This window comes from Ailuropoda melanoleuca, chromosome 13 (genome assembly GCF_002007445.2).
Source record: "Ailuropoda melanoleuca isolate Jingjing chromosome 13, ASM200744v2, whole genome shotgun sequence".
Lineage (NCBI taxonomy): Eukaryota > Metazoa > Chordata > Mammalia > Carnivora > Ursidae > Ailuropoda > Ailuropoda melanoleuca.
In genome coordinates, this window is record NC_048230.1 from 13,573,533 (window position 1) to 13,590,015 (window position 16,483).

General features: G+C 37.3%; 1 protein-coding gene across 11 annotated transcripts in view; it reads left to right on the forward strand.

Annotated features, from left to right (window-relative positions):
* Nucleotides 1-334: 334 nt before the first annotated feature.
* Nucleotides 335-16,483, forward strand: part of TRIM37 (tripartite motif containing 37) — a 196,066-nt gene continuing 179,917 nt past the window's right edge. For 10 of the 11 annotated variants that reach the window (XR_004619770.1, XM_034641097.1, XM_034641098.1 and 7 more), the window contains exon 1: nt 335-478. Coding sequence is in view for 9 of the 11 variants with exons in the window: in XM_034641097.1 (XP_034496988.1) it covers nt 446-478 (33 nt within the window). In the remaining 2 variants the exon portion in view is untranslated. Of the gene's footprint in view, nt 479-1,569; nt 1,694-16,483 lie in introns of all 11 variants that reach the window. The other variant, XM_034641106.1, reaches the window with a different exon arrangement.

A 16,483-nucleotide genomic window follows, 5' to 3' on the forward strand; every position in this document is an offset into this window, starting at 1 on the left:
GCTGAGGCGCTTCTAGTATGAATAAGTGGAAGGCGGGAGCGAAGGGGAGGGGAAGCAGGGGGCCTAAGAAGGTGTGTCACGTCCCCTATGCTGTTTGTGGAAGCTTTTGTGTAATTGGTTGGCTCTTCTTCCGATTGTACCAATCGCAAGCTCTTCTCTGCGGAGCCCTGACTATGAAATTGAAAGTAGAGATGAGGGTGCAGCCAATGGAAAAAAAAAAGTGTACAACAGCCAATCCTCCTGCAGCGTTTTGTGTCTTTGCCCAACTGGAGAAGGTGTTTCATGTGGAGGGGCGTTACCCAGTCGTCAATGGGCGGGCGCCAGTGAAGCGGAGGAACCAATGAGTGTGAGACGTTGAGTGACAGCTGTCCAATAGGGACCCTCAGTGCTAGTACGGTTTGAGGCTTGAGCACCGCCGCGGTCTGAGGAATGTCAACTATTCAACATGGAGGCGGAGGTCGATAAGCTGGAACTGATGGTGAGTGTAAAGTGAGGAGATCTACTGGGTACTTTATTTCTCCCGGATGGTCTCCAAGGTGGGCTGCAATTTTGAGTCGCCGGAAACCCTGGGCGGCAGAAGCTGGACCATATTCGAGTTCCCTCCTCTTGTATCAAAGGGAGTCGCCGCCGCCTGGTCTCTTTCAACCGCCGCGGGGGAAGGGGTTACATCCGGGAAACTCGTGAGGGAAATGGCGGGAGATGCTGAGGTAGCCGGGCCTTTGGAATTCCTTGTTCCTTGCCCTTACCTTTCCGCCTTTCAAGGAGCTGTGGCTCCTGAAGGCAGCGTTTTGTGCATTTCCCCCCAAAAGACGTGCCTGGAATGATCCTTAAACGCCCTTAAAAGGGGAGAGGTCATTCACACTCCCAGAAAGGGGGATGGATGGTGGGGTGGGGAATAAACCGAGGGGGGCGGAGAGAAATCCCATTAGGGCAGAGCGGTTCACGTTCTCCAAGGAGGGCTGAGAAAGTCTGAGGAAGGTTTTGACTTGAGTGCATAACTTCCTAGCGGCCAAGGAAGCCCCAAGACCAATTTCTGTTTGGCTTGAAGGTGGCAGTTCTTGGGTGGGGGAGAGGTGTGAGCGATGCGGACCTGAACCTCGAGCTCCTTTCTTGATGCACGGGAGGAATTGGGACATGGAAAGCACCCTGCTCTTGAGTTGCCGAATTTCATTCATTTATGAAAGTAGGGGGCGGGGGCGCATAATTGGAAAGGACTCCCGCTGCTGCTTGGCCTGTTCGGGGGCGCCAAGCTGAAGGGCTGTCCTAGTTTTCTACTATGGATCCTTCCCTCACTTGTCCTCTTTATTCCCTTCCTCCCATTCTTAGACTACCAGCTTGATCGCCCGCGCTTTTTTCTTCTTAGTTCCCCTTGTTCTATCTTCAGTCCTTTGCCCCTAGGATTACCATGTGTGAATTGGGCTGGCTTTCTTTAAAATGTGGAATTTGGAGGACGCCCCCATCACTGAACTCCTGTCGGTTTTTTGTTAAAGAAAAATAACAAAATTAAGTAAAGAAGCCCGAATCTTTCTTTTCCACCTCCCCTTACCATACTATGGCTTTACAACTTAGGTATCATTTGTACCAGTGCTGCTCTCTCCAAGCTGAACCTTGGGTCACTTCAACATCAGCACTTGTAGTGATCCTGGAAGAAACTTGAGTACCACCCTCATCCCAATTCCCACCTCCAGAAAATGTGAGAGCTTGATGTATCTAATTATTTTCTTCTGATGTATTGATGAATTATAGTGCCTGTCATATACAAATTTGACTTGAAGGCTTTCAGTTGATTCTAACAATTTTGAGTTTTAATTTTCTTTGTGGGAGTGTGTGGGGAATGGGGGCGGGGAGGGAGGATGGCAGTGAAGAAAGAAGAATTTTTTGTTGCTTTTCAAACCTGTAATAATGAACTTTTAGTTCACAGTTTTGTTATTTTTATCATTAATGGTCTTTAAACAAACAGAAGACCCCAAAACATGTCAAGTATCCCAGTCTGGTTCTGTCAACAGGTGTAAATGTTTACCACTGTCTTGCCCTTTTCCCTATTCTGAATCCTCCCTCGATGGATATTTCTGCCTAATTTTAAGATGCTAAATGGTACTTATTCTGCTTTTAACAGTTTTTCTCCCCCCTCAAGTTGGCTGTTTATTTTTGAGGTATCAATTAAGCCTTTTTTTGGACTTTGCATGAGAGTCAATATTCTCACAGGATTTTTTTTTTTTTTAGATTGAACACATTTTAATTTAAGAAGAAAATGTTTAAGTGTACATCTTGAAAAAAGGTTTTAGAAAATTGTGAGGTAGCCAGACTCTAAAACTTTTAGGTGTTTGAATGATGCGGTAGTTTTAAAAAAATTCTTTATAAGAGATGAAGAGAAGAATACGGGTCTTCTTAAATTACTTGCCGGTAACCTAGTGGTAGCCTCCCGCCCCCTTCAAGTTATTAGTTTGTGTCCATAATCATCAGGGTTTAAAAAATGTATTTGAACTATTATAGTTTTGTTATAACTATTTTCTATTGATTGGATAGTAAAATATGGTGTGTCTCATCTTCAGATTTGCCATGTGCTTTAAAATGTTCTATGAACTGGTTTAGTTTCTAAGATTGGAAAGAAATGATTTCCTGTACAATCCTCTGAGTTTTGGTTCTACATTACTTGAATAAAGGATTTGTCGAGGAACTAATGTTGAAAATTTAATAAGTGAAAGAGAATGCATACTATTTAACTTTGAAAAGAAAGTACTTATTCTCACTTTGCAGACAGCCTGGTCCTCTTATTTTAAAAATATTTCATATTTTTCTTGTTTGAATTAACTTCAAATTCAGAAAATTAAACATTTGTCTCTGAAGTACTTGTCTTTAAAACCTGCTACTTGGCTAGCAGAGTTGAACTATTCTAATACCTGAGTTACATGGCCTTAGGATTTGAGGTCAAGTCACTCATTTTCCAGCTGTCCTGAATTTGAGTTTATTTTTTAGGGGTTTCAATCTAAATAGCTGAACTAGACTGTTTAAAGAAAGTTTCGTGAAGTAATGGAAAGTATTTTTGCATCAATCAACACTATTAATGGGGGAATAAGCTCATTATAGGTAATCTTTGTTCTCTAACTTTTTAACTTTTGCTTACTGGTTGAGTGGTATTTGTCTAGTGTTCTTTTGTGGTACCACTAGTGATTGTGCACAAAAGTACAATGTAATGCTGTGATACTATTTCTATTTCTGGGTTTACATTTGACTTTTAAATGGTTTCTTACCAATTAAAAGGTTAGGATAGTGATAATTGGCTTGAATCCAAGAAAACCTGATTCCTAAATCACAGAACCTCCTCCTGTACCATTATTATTTCCTCTTTGATTATTTTGTGTTTGAAGGAAATGGAGATGATTTCCTCCTATGTTTAAGATCTTTAGGGGTTAACTGAAATTTTAAAATCCCCTACCATAATATTCCTTCAGATAGGGTCTCGTTTAGGACATGTTAATTTCCTGGGAGTCTGTAAGCTTTTGAGATAAAAAGCCATAAGACGGTTAAGAGCTTTTTAGAGTTCAGTGTAGTTTTTTAATTTTATTTTTAAAAGGATTTTATTTATTCATTTGACACAGAGAGAGCCCAAGCAGGGGGAGCAGCAGGCAGAGGGAGAGGGAGCCTGATGTGAGATGTGGGGCTCAATCCCAGGACCCTGGGATCGAGTTTAGTGTGGTTTAGATTCCAGAAAGATAGATTGGGTATTTAGAGATTGGGAAACTTATTTTACTTTTCATTCATTTTCTCCAATATTCTTACTTAATCAGTCAATTGCTGTGGGGGAGCTAACCAACACATCTCAGCAAAACATGTATTTTGCACAATTTTGCCTTAGTAGTAATTATAACCGGTGTTGTTAATACTAGTCATAAGGTATTAATACCCATATTAATAACTTCTGAAGCTTAGGACATATTTACAAAATTCCTATCTGTATGTTTCTATTAAGTATTAATCATAGGTTAGTCATCAGAAAATTATTATGTTGATATTTAAGTTCAGTTCTTTCTTTTTAACATTGATATACATGTTCTTAGGTTTTGGATGTCTCTGTCCAAAATGGCAACCTTTCTTTAAATTCTTTTCACACTGAAGCTTCAGCTGATGCAAGATGCATTTGTTTTCCTTTCCTACCAATTTCTGCTAACGAATGCTCTGACTTTATTGCACTACTGTACTTTACAGCTAGCAGTGCAATAGTATTGTCAAAGCATCTGAAAGCAGAATGCACACCAGAATTTTGATTCTTGCCTTACATCTTTCTTCAGTATCTGTGAGTAATTTACCACAATCTTTGCTGCTGAAAAGTATATAATTTTATTACTGTAAGTATATGTTTTAGGAAGTTATGATTTGGAAAAAAGCTGTGGTAATTCATGCACTATGAAACACATTGAGATAACATTTTTTTATAGCTGAAGTTGTTATGACTTGTTTAAATGAGTAGTTGTATTTTTCTTCTTTCTGTAACAGATTTGGATAGGTTCTGGCATCTCTTAGGTTTTCTTTAACTGAGTTTTAAGGTGAATTAGTAAGTGATGAAAACAATCTCTGCTGTGTATTTCATATGATAACTTGCCCCAAATCTTAATTGGTGTTAATTTTGTGTGCTATGTTGTTTATGCTTGAATTTCATACTTGAGTGCTTGTTTAAAGTTCTTTTTTGTAATAATGAAATAAAATGTGAATCCATTACTTTTTTTTGTAATCAGTTTTGAGATATAATTTGCATACAATAAAACTTACCAATTTTAGTTGTCCAATTTGATGAGTTTTGACAAATGTGGACAGTCATATAACCACGACCACAGACGTGGTATACAACATTTTTGTCACTTAATATTCCCTTATGACCCTTTGCAGTCAGCCTCCTCTTCCCAAGCTCCCTGACAATCATTGATCTCTGGGTTTGCCATTTCTAGAAGTTCACATAAATGGAATCATTTATCGTTTGAAGTTTTTTGTCCCTCACTTTTTGCACTTAGCACAATGTTTTTGAGATTCATCCGCATTGTTGTACATATTAGTAGTTGGACAATTTTTTTTGCCAAGTAATATTTCATTGGTATAGACCGTCACAAACTATTTATCCATTTACCAGATTGTGACCTTTGGGTTGTTTCCAGGTTTTGCTTATTATGAATAAAGTTGTTATAAGCATTGTAGTGTAAGTCTTTGTTTGGATATAATGTTTTTATTTCTCTTGGGTAGCATGATAAAAATGTATGCTTCATCTCATTAAAAAACTACTGAAATATTTACCAAAGCTATGAGTTAGGGTTCCGGTTTTTCTAAATCTTTACCAACATTTGGTATCTTGGTATTGTCAGCCTGCTTTTTTTTTTTTTTTTAAGGATTTATTTATTTTAGAGAGAGAGCAAGCACCAGCAGGAGGGGCAGAGGGAGAGAGAGAATCCCAAGCAGACTACACACCAAGCACAGAGCCCCGATGTGGGGCTCAATCCCACGAGATCACGACCTGAGCCAAAACCAAGAGTCATTCAACCTGTCAGTCTTCTTTATTTTAGCTATTCAAATAGTTGTATAGTGGTATCTGCTTATAGTTTGAATTTACATTTCTTAATGGCTAATGATATTGAATATCTTTTCATGTGCTTATTTGCAGTTGGAATATCTTCTTTAGTGAATATCTGTTGAAATCTTTTGCCTGTTTTCAAATTGAGATATTTGTCTTTTTTTTTTTTGAAGATTTTATTTATTTAATTGAGAGAGAGAGCACCCATGTATGAGCAGGGGGGAGGGGCAGAAGCAGGCTCTCTTATGCGCAGGCAGCTGGATGCGGGGCTGGATCCCAGGACCCTGGGGTCATGACCTGAACCGAAGGTAGCTGCTTAACTGACTGAGCCACCCAGGCGCCTTCGAGATGTCTTTTTAACTATTACAAGAGTCCTTTAATTTTTCTGTTACTTGCCCTGTCACATAAAAAATTTCGATGAAGTCCAATTTATACATCTATTCCGCTATGGATTATGCTTTTTGTGTTCTATCTCGGAAGTCTTTGCCTAACTCGAGGTCACAAGTATTTTCTTCTAGAAGATTTATAGTTTTAGTTTTTACATTTTATTTTTAGAGATTTATTTATTTATTTAGAGAGGGAGAGAGAGTGTGCATGAGTAGGGGGAGGGGAGAAGGGAGAGGGGAAGCAGACTCCCTGCTGAATGTGGAGTCCGACATGGAGCTTGATCCCAGGACCCCAAAATCCTGACCTGAGCTGAAACCAAGAGTTGGGCCCTTAACCGACTGAGGCACCCAGGTGCCCTAGATTTTACATTTGGATCTCTGTTCATTTAGAGTTAATTTTTGTATGTGGTAGGTCTTTTCATTTATTTATTTGTTTTGCATATGGATATTCCTCTGTTCTAGTACCATTTGTTGAAAAGACTATCATATCCCTGTTGAATTACCCTAGCTCCTTTGGAACAAATCAGTTGAACGTGAATGTATGGGCTGGTTTATTTATTTATTTAAAGATTTTATTTATTTACTTATTTATTTGAGAGAAAAAGCATGTGGATGCGCATGTGAGTGAGTGGAGGGGCAGAGGGAGAGGGAGAGAGAGAATCTCAAGCACACACTGTGCTGACAACCCTGACATGACCTGAGCCAAAATCAAGAGTCAGTCACTGAACTGACTGAGCCACCTGGGCACCCTGGTCTATTTATTTTTTAACTCTGTTTTGTTCCATGATGTCATATCATACTGTCATAGTTGCTGTAACCTTATAGTAAGTCCTTGTTTTGTTTTGTTTTTGTTTCAGAGGTAGATTTTAGTGATTCATCAGTTGCATATAACACCCAGTGTCCATTACGTGAAGTGCCCTCCTTAATGCCCATCACCCAGTTACCCCATCCCCCTACCCACCACCCCTCCAGCAACCCTCGGTTTGTTTCCTATAGTTAGGTCTCCAACGGTTTGTCTCTGTAGAGTAAGTCTTGAAATCACCTAGTGTAAGACCTCAAACTTTGCTCTTGTTTTCTAAAACTTTTAAATTATTTTGCATTTCCAAATAAGCTTTTTTTGGAATTTCTTCCAAAAAAAAAAAAAAAAAGCCTGCTGGGATTTTGGTTGGGATCATGTTGCATGTAGAGAACAATTTAGGGAGAATTGATAGTTTAGCAGTAATGAGTTTTCTGATGCTTGAATGTTATCTCTCTATTTATTAGGTCTTTTAAAATTTCTCTCAACAGCATTTTGTAGTTTTCAGTGTATAGGTCTTGTTTATAAATTTTTCATAACCTGCTTAGTGTGATTTCTACTACTGCTCTGTATCTTAAAATTAGAACAAGAACTGTTATAACATGTTTTCTAAATAAATTTCAGAAATTTCAGGAAAAAAGTAAGCTATTTGTTAAGCAAATGTATTTAAAAGCCAGAAGAATGGGTACCAGAGGGAAGAAAGATACCTGAGATATGAGGCATGGACTCAAGGACATCATTTGGTAGGGAATGAAGGACATGACTGCTTCTAAGAAAACCATTTTATTCCCAAATTTTGTATATTTAAAATCTGAGTTATCTCTCTTGGCCTAAAGTGTGGCTGTTTTTCTCTTCTTTGGCTTTTAATTTCCTTCCATTATCTGGTTGGCAGTTCAAGCACTGGGTAGGTTTTTGTGTTTTTTAATCAGGTAGGACATTACATGGCGAGGGACTGAAGGAAGAAAACTGCTTAATTTGAGGACCTCATTTCTTTTCTCTAAAGAAGTGAATTGAGGGGTACCTGGGTGGCTCAGTCAGTAGAGCATGTGACTATTGATCCTAGGGTCTTGAGTTCAAGTCCACATTGGACATGGAGCCTACTTAAGAAAAAAAGTGAATTGTTAACAATGTAATACATTTCCTTTTAGATATATCATTGAATTTTCTTTTTATCTGAGAGCTTGTACAACCATTAAGTTTTCTGGGTAAAAGATTATATACTAGTAAAATAAGAATTAAAAAATTTACCAGATGGTGAGGAGAAGGAAGGTTTCTTTTGCCTTGAACTGTATTTTGATGTGAACACATCTTCAATCTCAATAATAGGGTGTGAAAGACCATGTATATCAATTCATTTAAAACCAAGTGAGAAATTTTCTTCTTCCTTGGAGCAAAGAAAAAGTTTTGAAACAAATAAAAAATATCTTACCTTTGTTACCCAAATATAGTACAGAGTTTCAATATTGAGAATATCTCTGATAAATAAAATTTATTCTCAATTAGACTTCAAAAGGTTATACTTCTAATTTGTCTCAATATATAACATTTTAAAAGTTCAAATAAGTCAATCTTTGGGGCGCCTGGGTGGCACAGCGGTTAAGCGTCTGCCTTCGGCTCAGGGCGTGATCCCGGCGTTATGGGATCGGGCCCCACGTCAGGCTCCTCTGCTATGAGCCTGCTTCTTCCTCTCCCACTCCCCCTGCTTGTGTTCCCTCTCTCGCTGGCTGTCTCTATCTCTGTCGAATAGATAATAAAATCTTAAAAAAAAAAAAAAAAAGAAAGAAAAAAAAAATAAGTCAATCTTTGATTCTTTGATTCAGTGTTTTTCTCATTTTATAAATGTGGAAATAACTCAGTTTTTGCTAAAATTTTCATGTAGTGACAGTAATTGTAAAATACATTTAACTCCTTAGAACAATTTATTTTTGTTAGGAAATATGAGAGTTGTATAACTTTTGTAAATGCCGCCTTTCCCCACTCAATCTGCTTAATTGTAAATGACAGTACTTCATACTTTTTTCAGTAAATGTTACTAGGGCGGGCTAGTACTAGAGGAATTAAAAAATAAAATAAATAAATAAATAAGGAGAGGACAGTATCTGCCTTTTCTGTACCCAGCAATATGCTTAGCATTTGGGTTTCAAAAGCAATCACACTTTTTGAATGATAAAAAAGCAGACTATCTCTTAGTACTTATTGTACTTTCCGTTTTTTCCCCTGCTTCATCTGGGAGTACAGATGTTAAGTTTATTTGGCAATCTTCGTTACCTTGTCATTGACACTAAGACAGAATCGACATTTCTCTTAAGGTGCTTTTCAATCTTTTTTTTTTTTTTTCTCTTTATGCCATGGATCTTTAGAGGAGCTCCACCTCACCAGAAAAATGTACACAGATACATTAGCTTGCTAACTAGTAAGCAGGATTTATATACCTTTGCCCCCACAGGATCATGTACCCCTTATTAAGAATGTCTGCTATTCAGGGGCACCTGGGTTGCAGTCGGTTAAGTGTCCAACTCTTGGTTTCCTCTGAGGTCATGATTAGGGTTGTGGGATCGAGCCCTGCGTTGGGCTCCGTACTCGGCCTAGAGTCAGCTTGGGTTTCCCTTTCCCTCTGCCCCCCCCCCACTCATGCTCTCTCTGTCTTTCTTTCTCTAAAATAAATAAGTAAATCTTAAATAGAAGAAAAGAATATCTACTATTCAGAGGTTGAAAGTAGTTGAAATTGAGTGACCGCACATCATTAATCTTCTATCCTTTTCAGTATATATGTAAGAATTGCTGCCAAACATGTACTTGTTCAAGGTTATACTAAGTTTTTGTTTCAAATATGTCCACTATTTTGTGTTCTGTAACTTGGGAATGAAGATGTTTTATCATATTAATGACATTTTCTAACTTTATAATTTTAAGATGATTTATTTATTTCAGTATTTTATTTTCTAACTTTATAATTTTAAGATGATTTATTTATTTAAGATGAGTATTTTATATACACATACTATACAATATTATAATCTATCACACAATATTGTTCTCTGTATATTAACACAATATAATATTTGAACTGTGCTGTTTGCCAGTCACTATTCGAGATCAGTTTTTTAAAAAAATAGCCTGGCATATTTGGGACAGTGAAATTCAGTGTGGCTGAGGTGTAAGATGTGAAGCATCTGTGGGGAGCATGTTAATGTCATCTTGTGAAGGATTATACTAAGAGTTGGAATTAATACTACAGGCATTGGGAAACCCCAATGATCTTCTTAAAAATTTTTTAAATAAAGATTTTATTTCTAAGTAATGTCTGTACCCCACATGGGGCTTGAACCTACAACCCTGAGATGAAAAGTCACATGCCCCACTGACTGAGCCAGCCAGGTGCCCCAGCCCCAATGGTCTTTAAGTGAAGAGTGACTTAGTAACAGAATGCACTTACACTTAAAAAACTTGCTTTAAATAGTTATTATACATGTAATTTAATTAGAAGACAGATGAAAGAAAACCCCTACAATTCTATGAGTATTATGTCTATGTTGTATAGTTTAGATTTTTTTTTTTTTGCAGGTATATCTTTAACTATTTTTCCTTTTTTTTTAAGATTTATTTATTTATTTTAGAGAAAGAGGAAGAGTGAGAGAGAGTCTCAAGCAGACTTTGTGCTGCGTGCAGAGCCTGGTATGGGGCTCCATCCCATGGCACCAGGATCATGACCTGAGCCAAAACCAAGAGTAGGATGCTTAACTGACTGGACCACCTAGGCGCATGTATTTTTTCTAAACCAAGTTTGTTCAGTATATTATGAAAATCTCTCCTGGTAGTCCATTATGTGTCCATAGCACAATTAACATAAATAACCTAAGATGTGGAAAGCTTTAAAAAAGTTAGACTACATTCAACTGATAAAACCAATCTTTTACAGGCAGGGGCTTGCTTATGTATACTACTCTAATAATTGTTTCATAAAAGCCTGCAGATTAGGAACTGATGAACTTGAAGCTTCTGCTCACTTTCTTCTGCTTTGATGTTGCTATTTGCTGGAAATAACATGTGCAACCTGGTGCGTGTGCATGTTAGTACTTATCTGTTCCAGACATGCATTGACATGTGTTCTGTCTGGAAGAGACTAGATAATAGTTCTACCCTCCAGTAGAAATACACAAAAAATAATTGTGATTGTGTTTACATTTGGGGTGGCCCTCAACTTGTTGGGAACTTTATTGCTTGCTATTTTTTTTTTTTTTAAGTATTTCTTAAAACAGGCTTTAGAGGGTGGTTGGGTTCCCAGATTGTTCTTCAAAGGAATGAATGTTCTTTCATCAGTTCCTTTTTGTCATTGAGCATTAGGCTGTATATTAAAAACGAGGGGATACAAAAAGGAAGACAGGGCTCTTGCCAGCAAAACATTTGAAATCAGGTGGTGACGACTATCAAGCAGACAAATGATTATAATATAATAAATGAAATGGTAAGCTAGAGCCATGAACAAAATAAAATCAGAGTAGATAAAGGTGTTTCTAAATCTGCATTGGAGAGAGGGGAATGTAAAGAAAGGGGTATCTTCGTTAAGTATTAGTTTCTTTGGTTGATAATGTTGCTAACCTAGATCTGAAGTATTAAGATGCCCAGTTCTCCCTTAAAACAGTGTTTCTCTGGAAAGTGTATTTCTAAGCCTAGCTACTAAGTCTAGAGTGTACCTCTACCAACTTCTCTCATCATAGACAAGACTGCCATATTTCTTCATTTTCTTATGGTTTGAAGCTGTTGAGGCAAACTCTGCGCACATGAGGATGTGTTTGTTTTTTTAGAGCACTGGTTCTTTTGAAAGGGAACATTATTGTGGCAGTAAGAATCTATAGGTTGTTTGTAAAAGGAAGTATTTTAAAGTTGGTCTGTAGTCTTTTCTCCTTGCTTTCAAATAGTTGAGTGGTATAAAGTGTTAAGCTGATTAAAATAAAAACTAGTATAATGGACAGAATATTATATGTTTATGTAATATGTAGCATACTCTAAAACTCAAAATTATTTCCTAAACTATTCCTTTTCCTGTTTATATAGTATCTTCCTTATAGTCCAGTCTGTTTCCAAGGATGTCCAATTGGCAGAATGTAATTTGGCTCTTTGGGTGGCTTTAATGTTGATTTCAATGGACTTTCCCAGCTAAATTGCATATTTTATTTATCAATTGTAAGATGGATATGAAAGTTTCCATTTATTCTTATTACTGATTAGAAGAAAACTGGCTTCTGAAATAAGAATGTCTTGGGTTTTAAAAAATTCACTAGTTTTGGGGTGCCTGGGTGGCTTAGTTGGTTAAGTGTCTGACTCTTGATGGCTCAGGTCATGGCAGGGTCATGAGATCAAGCACCACATTGGGCTTAGCACTGAGCTCGGAACCTGCTTAAGATTCTTTCTCCCTCTGCCCCGCCCCACTCTAAAAAAATTGACTAATTTTATTTTAAATATTCTAATGCTCCTAAAAATAAGATAGGTGGCTAAAGTTGTTAATTAAAGAGCAACCTCACTGTTAACTAGGCTTTAAGAGGCAAATTTATAACTGAGGAGGGCTGTGAATGAAATTTTTCAGCATCAGTTTGCTCCCTTAATCAGACGCTAATGAATTTGGAGACTATAGCCATTGGTCAGCAAATTTCCTACCATGTGACTAAAAATTTTTCTGTTTTTGACCAGATCCTAGAACCCTATCGATATTGTCTCTGCTGTGTAAATAGCTCTGAGTAGTGCAATATTGCTTATAGGGTTTTGGTGTTTGGGAAGAACAATGGGCAGGTTGCAGAAACTATATAGCTAAAACTGAAGCAACAGTCATCTTTGTTTAGGAAGAAAACAAATAGTACAAGTTAATTCTTAATATAAATATTAAAATCTGAAACTCAAATGTCAAGTTTTAATATCTTAGAAGAAGGAAATTTATCTTTTCTAAATTTTAACATTGTGGTAAATTAAACTTGGGTTTATTTGTAGTATTATTAAGTAATAGAATATTAGTGTTGAAAGGGATCTTAGATTTCCAACTCTCTTATGTAGTAGAAGAGACCCAGAAAGATGGAAGACTTACCCTAAGGCCACATAGCTTGTTAGTGATACCAGGGCTAGAACTTCTACCGTGTAGCTCAATCCTTTTACTTTCTTTTTTCTGGATCATACTACCAGTTGTGTTCAGAGGGAATTTTTTAATGGATAACCAGTGATATTAAGATGTAAAACTTAAAAAAAAAACCTTTACATTTAACTTTAGCTAAAGTCTTTTACATTCCCCGCCCCCATCTGTGACTTTTATTGGTGTTAATGTTCTGTATATTATGTATAGACTTTAATTTAACAGCATAAGAAACATAGTAATGAAAATAGAACTAGAGGCAAATACCTAGACTGTTCCATCATTTATAAAATGAAGGGTTCAAATCAGAAAATCTTGAGTGTTTTTCTATTTTTCAACATTGCATTGGTATCCTTTTATCTTTTTTTGTTCCCTGCTTATTCCCAAGCCCACTAACTTCACTAATAAATACTTCCCCTGTGTATTATCATGAAATGTTCTGTTCAGTTCTTCACAGAGAATTACATTCTACTCTCAAGCTGTTTTTCCTGTCTTTGTTTTTTTTTTTAATTTTTAATTGTGATAAAATATATATAAGAAAATTTACCATTTTAAGTTTACAATATAGTGGTATTAAGTACATTCACATTCTTGTACAACCACAACCACCACCCATTTCCAGAACTTCTTCATCGTTCCAAACTCAAACTCTGGACCCATTAAATGATAAATCCCCATTCCCTCCTCCCCTTGTTTTTGAAAGTCTGTTTAGAATTCAATTTATCTTCTGAAATATTTTTCCAATAAAAATGTTGGCACATTACTTAAGGGGGGATGGGAGTTTTAAAAAATCTTTTGAAAGCAGAAGTATGTATGTATATAAATGGAGCTAGGGGGAGGAGGAGGTGGGAAATGCTGAATTTTAGCATTTGCCAATTTCCCTGGTGTAAATATTCCCACCCTGGCCAATTGCAAGCTATCAGCATGATGTCATTGAAAGAGTTGGGAAGACATGCACAGTAGCACATGATACAGTATTTTCACTATATACATATGATAGATCTCAAGAGTGTATGTAATAGTAAAATACAGTAAAATCACTAGGAAGTTATAATTTTTGACTATATATTTGTTTTTAATAATTTGTTTACTGGTAAATTTATGTAATTTAATTTTTAGTTGTGCCTGTGTTTAACAATTGGTTTAAAACATATTTGAAAATATAGCTGACTCCATCCTATCATTGATTGGAAGCACACTCTTTGGTATCTCATTAAAATATAAGTTACTTAAAAGCAGGAACCACTTATTATTGATACTATTTAATGATTTTAATACATTGTGAACCTCCAGGTATTACAGGAAGTCATAGCTAAAACAGCTCTCTTGAAAAGAAGACATTGTTAAATGGTCTTTGGGAATATGTCAGTTAGACTTTAAGCAGAACTAAAATATCAAGTTAAAAAACACACATAGGGGGGCGCCTGGGTGGCACAGTGGTTGGGCGTCTGCCTTCGGCTCAGGGTGTGATCCCGGCGTTATAGGATCGAGCCCCACATCAGGCTCTTCCGCTGCGAGCCTGCTTCTTCCTCTCCCATTCCCCCTGCTTGTGTTCCCTCTCTCGCTGGCTGTCTCTGTCTCTGTCAAATAAATAAATAAAATCTTAAAAAAAAAAACAACACACATAGGGGGTGCCTGGGTGGCTCGGTCGGTTGGGTGTCTGCCTTCTGGTCAGGTTCTGGGATTGAGCCAGGTCCCTGTTCCTTGGGGAATCTGCTTCTCCCTCTTTGTCTCCCCTCCCCCCACCAGCTCTTGCTTGCTCTCTCTCAAATAAATAAATAAATAAATAAACAAAATCTTTAAACACACACACAAACACACACACACAGAGGTTTAAGAATTTGTTTCATAGGGGCGCCTGGGTGGTGCAGTCGTTAGGTGTCTGCCTTCAGCTCAGGGCGTGATCCCGGCGTTTTGGGATCGAGCCCCACATCAGGCTCCTCCGCTGGGAGCCTGCTTCTTCCTCTCACACTCCCCCTGCTGTGTTCCCTCTCTCACTGGCTGTCTCTGTCAAATAAATAAAATCTTAAAAAAAAAAAAATTTGTTTCATAAACAAGTTAAGGGCTCCTAGAATAGAGATTCTGTTTGTTTTTTGAATTCCAGTGTAGTTAACATACAGGTTTGTATTACTTTCAGGTGTAAAATATAGTGATTCATCAGTTCCGTGTATTACTCAGTGCTCTTCAGGATAGAAGTGTACTTTTAATACCCTCCACCTATTTCACCCCCCCTCCGCCCCCGCCGGTAAACATCCGTTTGCTCTCTATAATTGAGTATGTTTTTTGGTTTCTCTCTCTCTCTTTTTTCCCATTGTTCATTTGTTTTGTTTCTTAAATTCCACATACAAGTGAAATCATATGGTATTTGTCTTTCTCTGACTGGCTTATTTCACTTAGCATTATACTCTAGCTCTGTCCATGTTGATGGAAATGGCAAGATTTCATTCTTTTTTATGGCCAAATAATATTCCATTCTTTTATATATAAAAGATTTTATTTATTTGAGAGAGAAAGCATAAGCAGGGGGGAAGGGGCAGAGGGAGAGGGAGCCTGATGCGGGGCTTGATCCCAGGACTTTGGGATCATGACCTGAGCCAAAGGCAGACCCTTAACTGACTGAGCCACCCAGATGCCCCTATTCTTCCCATTAAAAAAAAATTTTTTTAAAGATTTATTTATTTTATTTATAAATAAATAAATCTTAAAAAAAAATAAAAATAAAATCTTTTTTTTTAAAGTTTTATTTATTTATTTATTTATTTATTTATTTATTTATTTATTTAACACAGAGAGAGAGACAGCCAGCGAGAGAGGGAACACAAGCAGGGGGAGTGGGAGAGGAAGAAGCAGGCTCCCAGAAGAGGAGCCTGATGTGGGGCTTGATCCCAGGACTCCGGGATCACGCCCTGAGCCGAAGGCAGATGCTTAATGACTGAGCCACCCAGGCGCCCCAAAAATAAAATATTTAAAAAAAATTATGCTTTAGACTGTTAAATAACGTCTTGAATTATATAAAAAGCTATGGAATTGCAGTCTTTTTCAATAATTAAACAATTCAAGTCTTGAATGCATAGTCTTCGTTTAATAATTTGATTTGCCCTCTCCCTTGTCTCTTCCCCATACTCTCCATCCAAATGTTAATATAGGTTTGTATGCCTTTTTTACGTAAAGGCAGTGTTAATCCCTGAGCATATTCCAACATGGGAAATTACGCCAACAGGAATTTTCTTTCTTTTAATTTTTTTACTTAAAAATTTTTTTCTTTTAAGTAGGCTCCATGCCCAATGTGGGGCTTGAACTCAGGACCCTTGAGATCAAGAGTCGCATGCTTTACTGACTGAGCCAGTCCAGTGCCCCAGGAATTTTCTTTATATATATATATACATACATATGTAGTAATTATTTTTTTAATTTTTTAAAAAGATTTTATTTATTTGACAGAGACAGCAAGAGAGAGAACACAAGCAAGGGGATTGTGAGAGGGAGAAGCAGGCTTCCTGCTGATCAGGGAGCCTGATGCGGGGCTGGATCCCAGGACCCTGGGACCATGACCTGAGCTGAAGGCAGACACTTAATGGCTGAGCCACCCAGGCCCCCCTTAATTTTTAATTTTTTAGAGATTTTAT